The 13368-nt window shown below is 41.4% G+C and overlaps 1 protein-coding gene across 5 annotated transcripts in view; it reads right to left on the minus strand.

The window, feature by feature from the left end:
• Nucleotides 1–13368, minus strand: part of DNM3 (dynamin 3) — a 183153-nt gene that overhangs the window by 17752 nt on the left and 152033 nt on the right. For 4 of the 5 annotated variants that reach the window (XM_075760263.1, XM_075760264.1, XM_075760262.1 and 1 more), the window contains 3 exons: nucleotides 7942–8106; nucleotides 3303–3529; nucleotides 2454–2690 (listed from right to left, as the gene is read on the minus strand). In XM_075760263.1, the coding sequence (XP_075616378.1) occupies nucleotides 2454–2690; nucleotides 3303–3529; nucleotides 7942–8106 (629 nt within the window). Of the gene's footprint in view, nucleotides 1–2453; nucleotides 2691–3302; nucleotides 3530–7941; nucleotides 8107–13368 lie in introns of those variants that run through there. The other variant, XM_075760265.1, reaches the window with a different exon arrangement.

Consider the following 13368-nt stretch of genomic DNA (forward strand, 5'->3'; position numbering starts at 1 on the left):
CTACAAACCAAACGTGTGCTCAGCCGCTCATTGGAAAAGGATGATCCAAGTCTTACCCCTGAAAATAATTTTTTTTATCTTAAGGCAGAACAGGAGAAAATAGAAAGCTTATATTTCTTCAGCATTTCAGGATTTTCAGCTCCACGTGACAGTGCCGGGGGCTGCAACAAAAAGCTCTTTGGAAAGCTAGATGAACTTTAAAAAATACAACTTACTTCTTCTCAGGAAGCTAAACTATTTCCCTAGATATGAGAGATCCTGACACTTCAAGTAATCATTGCAGAAAATGGTGGAAGAGCAGTCAGAGCACAGAGCCCCTGTTCAAAAATAAGTCACAGAGAAAGCTCAAGTTTCCACAAGATCTCTTCCTCAAAACTATTTTTTTTTCCCCCTTTTAATATCTCAGACCCATTTTCTGAGTCAATTTCCTATGATCCTGCGAAGGCTGTTATTAAAACCAGACCGAGCGTAGCAGAAATTCCAGGGCTCAAAAGAAACGTTTAATAGGCGCAGGAGCTGGCCACACTGTCCCCCTCAGGTGATTTCCCCTGCAGCCCCTTCCCTGGGATTTCCTCCCTCCGAGTTTAGTCAGCAGGAGAAACCTGAAGTTTCAGCAAAACGGCAAACCCTTCCTTCATTCTTAAGCAGCTGAGATTTTTTTTTTATGTCTGAGGCTTTCATAGCTCTGAAAAAGACATCTAGGATCCAGGCCAGAAGATGTGTATTGCAGATATTTTTTTTCCACAGAAATGTCAGGCAGTCGTACATTCAATTATTTATCCCGCTACAGCATTTTAAAAACACTGACCTCCTTTATCGGCCACCGCGTTGCACGCCACCAGCGGCAGTCGTAAATTGAGCTGTTCGTGGGCTGCTTACCCGAGTGTCTTTTGTGCGCTAGAAAATTCCTTTCTGGTCTCCATCCCACCTATCACTTTAGCATCAAAAAGATTATCATCAGACATGCTCTTGGCAAGCCGCCTCAGGAAAGCAGCGTTCATGCAAAATCACAGCCAGGCAGGACGAAGGAGACATGCTCAGGGATGCCAGGGAGCTATGGTTCTCTCCAGTAGTACAACCGACAAAACACTGGACCTCATTCCTGTGCCTAGCCTGTGATTTATCCTCTGATGGCACAGGGGAAACACCCAGGCTCTCCCAGCGAGGGGATGCTGCTTGGACATCTTCCCTTTCAGTTTAGTACCCAGAAAGGCAATTCTAGGTTTCTCTCCTGCAAGCTACGGGATAGCCACCAAGATGAAAGAGAGCATTTCATGGTTGGGCACTGATGCAACAACGCCCTTTTCACAGGGAATATATAAAAATACTTAAGTCCTTTGATATAGCTCATTTATTTATTCTTCATATTATAAAGGGTAATTATATTAGAAACAGCCTCAAATTTAAGTTACTGACAACTACAACAGATCTCACACAAAGTTTTTCTCCAAAGGTTCCCTTCTCAATTAGCATTTCTAAAATTGAAAAAGGTGCACATTTTCTTTTTGTTTCTATTTCACTGGCTTTTTTTTCTGTTTGTTTGCAAACTGTGACTAATTTTAATGTAACAGTTAGTTTATTAAAAATGGAGAAACCCCTTTGTTCCAACATTACCTAATCTATCCATGCCTCTCTTAATTTAGGAAGTTACCAAAGCCCTTGGAATCAGAGGCTTTCATATATATATATAGAGTGATTACATGTATTACATCATTGTGAAAATAAATATTAAGGACATTTTATTCATATAACTTACATTAAAAAAGCAGTTAATGCCACAGAAAATTATAAAATATGAAAAGCTACTTTAAAAAGTACTGATAAATGTAAAGCCCTGGGAAGGAAAGGAAACAATGTGGTGATGAAAATCCTGCTCCTTAACTGTTTTGTACCGTATGATCTACTGTGTTGGACAACTATGGACTGTTTACAACTGGCTGTAAATTACTTGCCTTGTGGAATACGAACCAGACTCCTATCAGTTTGTTCCACTGGTTCTACAAGGATTCTACAAGGATTGCTCTTGTGCTCTCCCGGAAGAGCCATCACTTCCTCTGGTGAGGACTCAGAACGGCAGACGTGAGTTGTTGTACCCTGTTGTACCACCCTTCTGGTGGAGGGTAGGTGGCCTCTCTCTCTGTGAACCCCTACGTGGGGACAACACAACCAGAGCAGGGGTTCTTAGTGTAAGATAGATAACTCAGTGTCTTCAAATTGACTGGCTGGATTTATTTTTTTTTAATGAAAAAACTTTCTATCTTTTCAAAAAGTCCTATTTGCACTAAAAATTGGTTCCTCAAACCGCCTCTGACTCTCTGCAGGGAATGCCCAATTTTGCTTTGTTACAAGACTTATTCAACAACCGTTCTCTACTTTCTGACACAGTGCAGAACCTGTCTGTTATGCTAGAGGGAGAGAACCATGCCCACCACCAGGAAGACGAGACATCTTACCTTGGGACGCTGGGAGGAGCCCGGGTCGGCCGAGAGGGAACCTGGGGAGGTCCTCCAAGGGCTTCACCACCACTTGGAAATGGAGGCAGTGGTCCTGGGCGGAACGGGACTGGGGGAGCCCCCGACTGAGGGCCTGGAGATGGGATTGCAGGAGCAGGTCCTCGGCCAGATAAAGGTCTGGTTGGGGGATTGTTTAATGTAGGTCTTCTCTGAGTTGAGGGACTTGGCGGAGGCGATCTAGTGAAATATCAAGAGATTCAAGAACTTTAGTAAGGTGAGGTTTGGGGGTTTGGTTCATTTTATTTTATTATTTTTATATATATTATGAAAAATTTGGTTATGCCTACGACAATTGTTTTTTCTAGGCATTTTCCTTTGCCGTCAATGTCAGAGCATCACATATATTTAAGTCTCACACCACAGACAGCATGCTTTATGATAGTCAGAAATAAACATACGAGCAAAGAGGTAAATGTAATGGATTTTAATATTAGAGTTCTAATAATGTTCTGTTAAGTGGATTTTCTAGGACACGGAGCCTGAGATGCTGAATTATTCTAACAGTTTGCAAGAAGGGACCTTGTGGATCCACCATGGGGGTGACAGAAGTGGCTGCTATCTGAAGCATCAGACAAGCTACAAATCCACTGGACGGTCTTCTACGAGGCAAATATCTTGTCTAATGTTTACATACATACCCATAGAAAATGTGTATGTGAGAAAATGTTTTGATTTCCCTCACAAACGTCAGTAAAGACCTGGAGGAGTATCTGCCCAAAAAGACAGGCAGGGAGGGAGCTGCTGATGCCGTCCTAAATTTCATTGCAACACAGATTTGAGGATCCTTACCTGCGGGCCTGCTGAAGCCAAGAGTCATCTACAGGAGGGGGTGCAGGGGTCGAGACGGTGCTAGTGCTAATATCGCCGATGATTGCTAGGGCTTCCTTTAGTGCTTGGTACATGCGGAGCATTTCATCTCGCCTCTGCGCCTGTTCAGCCGACTCCTCCATTAGAGTGTTTTGGTCCTCAGAAGAATACAAGTGAGCCAGGAGCTCTGCGTTGATAAATTCTTTTACCTATATCATCACACAAAAAAATCCAACAAACACCAAACAAATAAACAAAATTCCCAAAACCTATTGGAAACAGAATACAGGACAAATACCGTGTGAGATCCATGGAACCGGGAGACAGACAGACCGGAATTCAATCTGTTTCTCCTGCTACCTTACATGAATTCTACTGGTCAGATCAGGGACCAAAAAAAAATGCAGAAGTCAGATTGAGCTGATGGTGCAGCAGCCTGAGATCTCGCTGTGGCCCAAGGAAAGGCTGGCACGTGCAGCTGGAAAACAATGGACTGGACCTTTTAGCAGCTGCCTGCAGGCAGATGGGCTTAGTGCAATTATTAAGCCACATTCCGAGACAACGATTCACGTGCGAGAATAAGATGGTTTCGTGCAGTCACTCCACAATGCACTGCAGTCGTTCTTTTGTGTCCGTCTTTGAACCACTGGACACGGTTGGAGTGAACACTGGGCTGTGTCTCTAAGGTGACACCTCTGTTTACAGTTCATTGCAACCAGGCTTCCCAGCAGCTCCCAGGAGTCAGCTGGCATTTTGGTCCAGTTCTAAATGGCCCAGAGGTGAATGGCAGCTATTAGCAATACCATTAGATACGTTAAATTCCCCTTGAAATAGGAATTTTCAGGCTTTATAGCATCTCTGTCAATTATTTTCTTAGCAACAATCTATCCTACTGTAGATGTTGTTTTTCATCTCCAACAACTTTGTCAGATTCTAAATATCCCATCCACACGCATTCAAACTGAAGGGAGAAGTCTCCCAGTAATCTAATTTACTGTATTGATTTCCTGCTATGCCTGCCCTCGTTATGGAAACCTGGGCCACATTAGGAGAGATAAAAAGCTAGAGGGACTCTGATTAAGTAAGACTGTGGTAAATAGACCAACTGCTGACCTACTAAATCCTTGCATTTGAGACTTTCATTGCTGTTCTGATCTATTTCTCATCTGGCTTTTTGCTCTATAAAGCTTTTTTGAGCTGGAGATACTGATGATAATACATTCCCAAGATTCTGATTACATAAACCTGAGCTCCATTTGCACATGGGTTTGTTTTAAATCCTGACAGTTAGACTAAGGCAAAGTTTGTGTTCAGACGAGGTCAGCGAGAGCGGTCGAACTGCACGGGCATGGGACCCTTTATGGTCATCCAGCAATGAAAAGAAGGGCAGGACAGACCTTGCAGGGAAACAAAACCATATTGCCTGGACTTGGCTGTCATTTCCCATTCACGTATGACAGGAGATGCACAAATTCTTAGCAAAGCCTGCAAAAATTTTCCATGAGTCTCATGCTGTTTTCCAGTAGATGGTACTGATCAAGAGCCAGAGTACACTACTTTCCTCATGATTGCCAAAACCTCCACATTAAAAACAGATATCATAGTTAAACAGCATCACATTCTACTTGATGAAATGATCATTTTAATGGCATCACTTCAAAAAAAGAAGTAGTCCTAAAATTAGATTAAGGCCAGAGCTGATTGTAAAAGCATTGTTAAACCACAAATATCTGTTTGAAAAAAATCAGCCTGTGACAATTACCATGAGATCCCTGTCTGCCACTAGTAGGAGACTCAAGTAACTCCCTGAACTCCTCTGGAAGGGGAGCACCGCTGCATTAAGGACGGTTCTTGGATCAGCCTCCTTCCTTCTGCAATCAGATGCACTGTACTAGACAGAGGGAGATCTTCCACAATAGCCACTTTCTCCAGCTTGGAAAAGAAAGGGAAAGTCACACTTACTCACACCTTTGCTCCTTTCTACAAAACAGACTCACAGGAATGGTTTAAAATGCCTTCCTTCACAGACATCAGACCTGCAGTCAAAGCTGAACCATCGCAAGCGTCCGGAACGTCAACTCCACAAAGCCTGCCCTGGTACTCCGAAGTGGGGTAGGACGGCCTTGCAACTTCATTCATCAGCGAGCAGACTGCAACGTACATCACTGCCTCAAACACCAACGCAATCCGTTCCTTTACCTTAACTTTGGTAGTAACAAGTACTTTACTTAGAGTTTTACTATTCAGCTGAGATTAATATCAGCACTGCTTATGGAGTATACGCTGCCTACTCTAAGACCACCCCTCTGGTATAATCTGTGATACCTAAGCACCACGAAACACAAATTCTGAAATGTGTGTTTTGTTTGTGCGTGTTTGAATTGCTAATGGTAACTCAATGCAGTTCCGTGTGGTAAATGTATTTTCTTTTAAGGTAATCAACATTCACCCTAAGGGAAGAATAAGGGATGCATTTGGAATATAACAATCTAGGCTTAGGCCTCCAAATACGCTTTGGGACAGCATCTAATTATTTTCTGTACACTGAGTATGAATCCGATACTTCCCTTGAATTATAAGTGCTCGTTTACAGGCCCACAAAATGGAAAGGAAGTTCTAGGAGAACTTGGGAGGTTACAATTGTCATGGAAACAAACTCCTTGGGATCCATTTGTTTCCAGAGTTTTGGAGGCGACGTGATGGGGCAGCAGAAAGTACAGAATATGCTCATTAAGGGGGAGGGAGGGTGTTTTCACTTCACTCCTGGTGGATGGGTTGGATTTCTGAAGACTCTAAGGAAAACACACACACACACACACACACTACTCAACAGGACCCACCTTCCATCACAGCTCCACCGCTTTCCAGGACTTTGCACAACCTTTTGGTGTGGGGCTCAGCAGTCTTAATTCAAGCATTTCTTTCTCTTTTCAATAGCGCTGGTTTTTCTTAAAATTGATTTTTAGCTATTGCTTTTAATATGCTATTTTACTGCCTATGCTGCACAGAAACAAGTGTGTTAATGTTTTTAGTTGCACTCTTCACAGTGCTTGAAAATGTTTTGATTCTTTGCCACAAATTTAAATTCTAGGATTGAGGTGTAGGGCTTAGCTCCCTAGCAAGCCCAAACAGAGCTACGGACTACGTGGTCAACTAAAGGTAGATGATGTTCTAAGCACGTTGTTTCTGTGTGCCACAGTCAGCCGGCATGGCAGAGTCTACCAGTGTCACAACTGATGAGATTGAAAGTACAAAATCTTAAAGTATTCTACTTCTGAGTAAAGCACCCACTTCAGAGACCCTTAAACTATTCCATATGAGGAGGTGAGCGGCAGAAAATTTAATGTAAACTTTCAAAAGGAACTGCTCACCGAACTCTGCAGTTTATGGAATGAGAGTTAAGAGCCAGCCCTTTCCAAAGGCACTGAAGTTGTGCTAAGTCGAAGGAGCAAGTTGCTAGCTGTGATCTGAAAAGAGCAGAGGGAACATGTTAGCCCTATAAATTCGAGAGCATGGCTGATTTCAGGGGAAAAAAGGGCAGTTCCATTGTTCCCATGCTCTTTTGTAAAAACTCACCCATGGCTAGAGCATTATTTGGAGCCCGACTCCTCTAAAGCGAAAGAAGTCAATGGAATATCTCTTGCCTCGTGCAAATATTCTGCTCGTATTATATGTACCAGGAAATCCCACTGAAATTTCCTGTCCAACCACCTAACTCTTAAGTGCAACACAAATTCCGCAGGACTAATGAAATCCATCAGACTAAGGCTAGAGGTGGCTCTGAGTCAAAAGTAAATGCTATTTTCTAAACAGATTTGCCTTATGGCATATTGTATTTTAAAAACGGATTGGTTTGGTGACCTGACAGCCGGAACTAACAGGAGCTGTGCTCACCATTATTAATTTACATGGCAGCAGTGGCACTAATGTTAAGCCTAGATTTCAAGAAGGTCCATTCCAAACTCTGCCAGGAAGCGGAGGCTGAGAAGATACCAGTGCAGTGGAAAACCCATGATATCCCAGAGCCCTTTCTTTAACCAAATAATCTTCAGATCTAAGAAAGATGCACACAATAAATCAAAGAACCACATCTGCTTGTCTAAACAACGGTGTCCAAGGCTCCTAGATTTATTCCTTGAAAACGGTAACCTGAAAATATAAAGAAACCCAAATAAAATAAGAACTGCTTTAAGAAGCCATGGCAAAGGGCTACAGACTGAAAATCAAGGAAGGTTGATTTTTTTTCAATCAACTCTGATCTGCTGCTCTCTGACTGCCTAGATGGAGCTCCCAACTCCCTTTTCTTGTTATATCGAAAGCAAGGCAGATAAAAAAATTCCTTGATTTACCTTTAAATAATAACAACTTCTCTTCTGATTAAGATGGAAATGAATTCAATCTTTAGCATTTTGGAGTAAGCACCCAAAGCAGTGTGCCAGCCTTTCCGAAGGCTGCAGAACTTCCTGCCACTATGGAAGACAGGAATATGTCATTTATGGGAGCGTGTTTGTCTCTTTACGAAATCCTGTTGTTGCTGCTGTATTCAAGAGGTGTGTTTGTACGAGCAGAAGAGATTTGACAGACACATTAAAATAATTTCAGAACCCTGGCTGTTACTTACATTATTGATCATAAGATGCATGATTGTTTTCGGTATCAAATCTCGGATACATTTATTGATAATAGACATGTAGGAGTCCACGAGATTTCGGATTGTCTCCACCTGTCTCTCCAGCTGGGGGTCCATTGAGAAATTGTCTGCTTGGCCATTCTCATCATTTTCAGTCTACGCAGAAAAAAAAAAAAAAAAAAGTCAAGTCTTTCAGAGAGCAGTAAACTGGAAATATAGTGGGGAAAAACCCAGGACTTACACTGTAGTAATCCAGCAACATAACTCATACAAAGAATGTCTGGAGGTTAAAATATGAAGTACTGACGTGTTTAACGTCATGAAATCTGGACTTTTAGAGGTTAATGCGATATGAGATGCAAGACCTTTTCCACCAACTGCATTACATAATTCCACACAAATTTGTAATTTTGTATTAAAGAAAATTTTCAGACAAAGATGTGCGGTGATAAATGAAACCCCAAGAAATTACCTCAGATCACTTACTGCAATACATATTATCAAATCTTTTACCATTCAGATTCAGCCAGCCTGACCCATGCAAGAAAGCAGCACCGTAAATCTGGATTTTGAATTTTACCCTCCTATGGGTACAAATCATCCTTGTTATTTAAGGCTGACTCAGTTGTGACAAATTCTGCAGTTCAGCCTCAAACTTGTTAGATGTGAATAGCACCTATATAAACAAAGGATTTATGAAGGATAACAGCAAAAGCATCATCGGTTCCAGTGCTCAAGGCTCAGCATAACATAGGCTGGGTTATATACTACAGGTCTCTTTTTTCATTGGACAGAAAAAAAACTTCCTTGTATGTAAACAGCTGACCTAACTAAAGAAAATACCAGGAACTTTAACTGGAAGCTAAAAGGTATGTACTTTGCTTCGGTCTGGCCTGTATAAATATAAGAAAACCTAAAAAAAGAATAGTAGCCTTTTGGCAAAAAGCAAGCTACTTTCTCAGGCTCAAAGATGCCAGAAGAATGGAATTTCAACCTGGAAAGTACAAAGAACAATGTCCTTTCCCGAAACTCTGACATATAATACTCCCTGAAAACGACCACCAAAGCCATATTAGCATGAACTATAAAACCTAAACCTGTTCTGTACCTAGAAGCATAACACGAAGAAACAGAAATTACTTGCAAAACAGTGAATAACCCAATTAACACGAACTAGTTATACACCCGCCAGACCCCTGTCAGCACGACCCCATTTACAATATAGCGTTTAGCTAAAATTTACACACCACTAGCGCTTTACAGATTCCCTGAGCAGTTCAAATTGGTAGCAAACCAATTAGCAAAAGACCATTAGAGCTAGATACGCAAATGTGTCGCCAAAGAGGCTTCTCCCTGCATGAAACCCATTCTTGCTGGGCCACAAAGAGATTCCTAATTTCATCTCCTAACGCAGGGTCTGCTTCTGCTCATGCAGCATTAGCAGGTAGACCACTTCGTATTTACTCCTTGTAAGCTATGGCTTGATCGGTCCAGTCTGAACGAAATGGCGATGGCTGTGATTTGTTAAGTTCTAGTTTTGTTAAGAAATAAGATCCAATGTACTATTTGGAAACAAAACTAAATTTTTGTAAAAAAAATTTCAAAAGTTCAGATTGTTTTTAATTACAAACGAATTAACTGGAAAACCAGCTAATCTATGGACTTTAAAAATAATTAGCAGCGCTTCCTATAAATGTTGGGACTCTGGAGGACCCTGAAAGAGCTCTTGATGAAAATAGTGTTTTCAATTCTGTAACACCAGCAGATATACTACCATATAAACCTTAATCGCTTTGTTAATAAACTGCATATGCCAAAAAGTCACAGCATGCAGACTATCTTCCTTAGCCACCATGTCTGAAAAGAAAGTAACTGCAGTTTTCCCTGTGAAATAGCAAATAAATGGAAAAATCATACATCTATCGTATAGCCACAGATTTTAGCCAAGTAACTGCAGACCAAAAGTGCCCCCTTCCCAGTTCCCCTGCATTTGACTTCTATTCTCTCTCTTTTCTTCTTCACTGTCTATATAAAGTACAGTTTGTCCATGGGTGGTTTTTTTCCCCCTCTTTTTTTTTATCTTCACTGTTTAAATTACAGATTGCAATGAGATTCTTAGCTGGCTAAGCAGCAAAGTGACAGATGTTTATCATTATCCTCATCAAGAGAATGTAAAGTAAAAATAGTAATTTGTCTCTGATCTTTAAGGCAAAGGGTAATAGTCTGCAAACATTTAACCTTTTATATACAGGCTCATAGGTGATATTTACAGAAAGTGGAGTCCATCTCTTGTTTGAAACTAATAGAGCTGACTTCATACTGTTGATTTATTTTCTCTGAAATCAAAAAAGATCACTCTTTCATGAGCTTACAGTAATTTATTATGAAAGCTTCTGGCCATAGCATTCTTAATGATTTGATGTCTCAACTGAGGCTTTTCATGGCAGAAACCATCTTGTTTGCCTGGCATCATGCACCTGGAAATCTACTTCTAACAGATTTCTGTGTGTCCTGGTTTTGGCTGGGATAAAGTTAATTTTCTTTTTAGTAGCCGGTATAGCGCTGTGTTTTGGATTTAGGATGAGAATAATGTTGATAACACCCTGATGTCTGTAGTTGTTGCTGGGTAGTTGTAGTGTCTACACTAAGCCAAGGACTTTCCAGCTTCCCACACCCTGCCAGGGGCACAAGAAGCTGGGAGAGCACAGCCAGGACAGCTGACCCAGGCTGGCCAGAGGGATATTCCCCACCACAGAACATCATGCTCTGGACAGAACTGGGGAAGCTAGCCGGGATTGCTGCTCGGAAACAGACTGGGCATTGGGTTGGTTTGGGGTTTTTTTTCTCCTGTGGGTGGTGAGCAATTGCATTTGTGCATCACTTGTATTATTATCATTATTATTATTATTATTGCTAATTCTTATTCCCTTCCTTTGTTATCCTATCAAACTGTCTTTACCTCAACCCACAAGTTTTTTTCCATTCTCCTCCCCATCCCACTGGGGCAAGGGGTGAGCGAGCGGCTGTGTGCCCGGTTACCGGCTGGGGTTAAACCCTGACGCTATGCCATACTGTACACCTAACAAACATTAGCAGGCTTTCTTTTGTAAGCCGCCCCTGCATCGTCCCAACAGCAGCATCCACGAGTGAGGTTGCTGGGCATCACAACAAGACAGAAGTGACGTAGATGCCCTATTCCATCTCCATGTCATCCTTTCAAAACGGCTGGTTTTCTCCCTGAGCATCACGGTGACTAGCTCCAGCGCAACCCTCCCCTCAGCCCAAGTCCCTGCCACTCCATGTTCTACAAAGGCTTTTGCAAGTCTGTTGTAATGAACAAATCCAAACCAGAATACGTAAGAAAACTCTCGCATCTCTCTCGCCGCTCTTGAACAGAATGTTCACGTTGAAGAAAAAAGGAGAACGAAGAAGCTGGAAACAGGTTTCTGTGCCTCCTTTCCCAGCAGCCAAGGCAGCCACAGTCCCTTTTCAGTGCTCCTCATCCTCAAGCCAGAACTTGCCAGTTCTAATAGCAAGTGTTAAGCGACAGCGTATTAATCTGGACTAAGTTTTCATTCACTTGACTCTTGCTTAATACTGCTATTAATTGTTGACAGGAATGGAATATTATCACTTCAACCAACCTGCAATTACTTCAGGAACTTTTGTAAGCCTCCAACAAAGAAACTATGGAACAATCTAAAGTACTAAAAGAAAAGGTCAAGAAAGTTACATTCATCTTGGAAAACTCAAATTCAGAATATCTGATGAAAATACACCAAAGCTAGAGAGAAGCAATAGGTGAAAAAAACAGGGATGAAGGGAAGGTAACATGGAAGCCAGGATGGCGTTTCCCTTTATATACATGTACACGTTGCCACCTAGATAAGGTCCTTCTACTTTCTCTGCCCTTCAGAAGAATTAAAACAATATCTATTCCTTGCACTCTGCAGTGGGTCTCAACTGTCTTTCATAAGCTGCTTTGTGATCCTTGCATGTCAAACACAAAGTATGCATCGTTGCTACTCTTCCACCTTTCCTGTATTTAGATACCGTCTGTACTAAGAATGTATTAAGGATTAACTAAAGTGTCATACAAGAGAAGACTAAAAACTACACGTAAATCCAAACCGCTTAAATTTGTGGGAATTTTACTGCTGGCTGCAGTGGAAATAGGATTTCACCCTACACATGCATTTCTACTATAAAAATTATTGGTCTTCTGAAGACTGTGAACTCCCTGCTTCAAGAAGAATGATTTAATGTGGTATAAAGGGATGTGGGCATGAGGAATTATGTGCAATCAAAAAAAAAAAAAAAAAAAAAAAAGGAATAGTACCTCAGAATATCAGGATAGTTTTCCTGATTGTGAGAATTGTAAGTATGTTCAAGAATGTCCCAAGGAAAAAAAAAAAATCAGGAAAAGTGATTCCTTTTGAAATTCACTGAAAAACTGGGTAACATACTGAAACCAGTCCTGAGCCGGCCACACAGAGAGCGCAATACTTCTAATTTCCATGATTTCATTACATCCAGGGCAGCTGCCAGCATATTTAAGAATGTCTTGTATAACATTCCTGAAGTCAGTTTCAAGAAGGAGCATTTGTCTAGCATTTTCATTAGAGCAGTGTATCAACCAATTTTCTGTAATCAAAAAGGCATTCTATTAAAAGTGATGGAGAGGAAGCAGACGGAAAGGTGACTGACTAAAGTTTAAAAGTCAAAGCAGCAGCAAAGCAATGCTCTGTATGCTAAGAAATAATTCCATGGCTGCAGGGAGAAACCAAAAGCTGCTTTCATATCTTTAATTTATAGATGCAAGTTCATAATGACATCCACCACCTGAAAATTAGTTATTCTCTCCAGATTGTATTTATGTTTTAATTCACAGCTGCTGAACATACAATCTATTTTATCTATTCCTGTCCAAGTAAGGTTTTTCTGTAATGCACCGACACTCAGCACACTGCAGTTGTCCCAACCCCCCCTCCCTGCTTTTTCCTAAACCTTTACAACTGATTCTTGATATTCTCGTCATTGCTGTTTGATGCTGTATATATAATTTAGCTAAGATGCTCTCAGCTGTACATAGCGTGCCTTTTGCCAGAGGACTGCTGAAACCACACGATGGCTTCACACAGTGAGGTTTTCTTACTGGAAGGAACCACAAGTAAATGACAATACATTACTTTTGTGTATTTACAAAAAAGCAAGCAGCAGAAAAAGAACATTTCCCGGGTAGCTTGGAAGCTGTCCTTTTTCCTCGCAGAGGGTGACTTTGCCACTCTCTTCCACGCTTTCAGCATCTCCTGACTTTGTACTGCTGGTGCCTTTCCTGAGCCACCCACAGGCTGCCCCTTTCAGCTGCTACGCTTTCGTTAGCAGCCTTGAGCTAAGCCTAAGCAGAGGTTACGATCC

The sequence above is a fragment of the Balearica regulorum genome, chromosome 8 (assembly GCF_011004875.1).
Source record: "Balearica regulorum gibbericeps isolate bBalReg1 chromosome 8, bBalReg1.pri, whole genome shotgun sequence".
In the NCBI taxonomy this organism is placed as follows: domain Eukaryota; kingdom Metazoa; phylum Chordata; class Aves; order Gruiformes; family Gruidae; genus Balearica; species Balearica regulorum.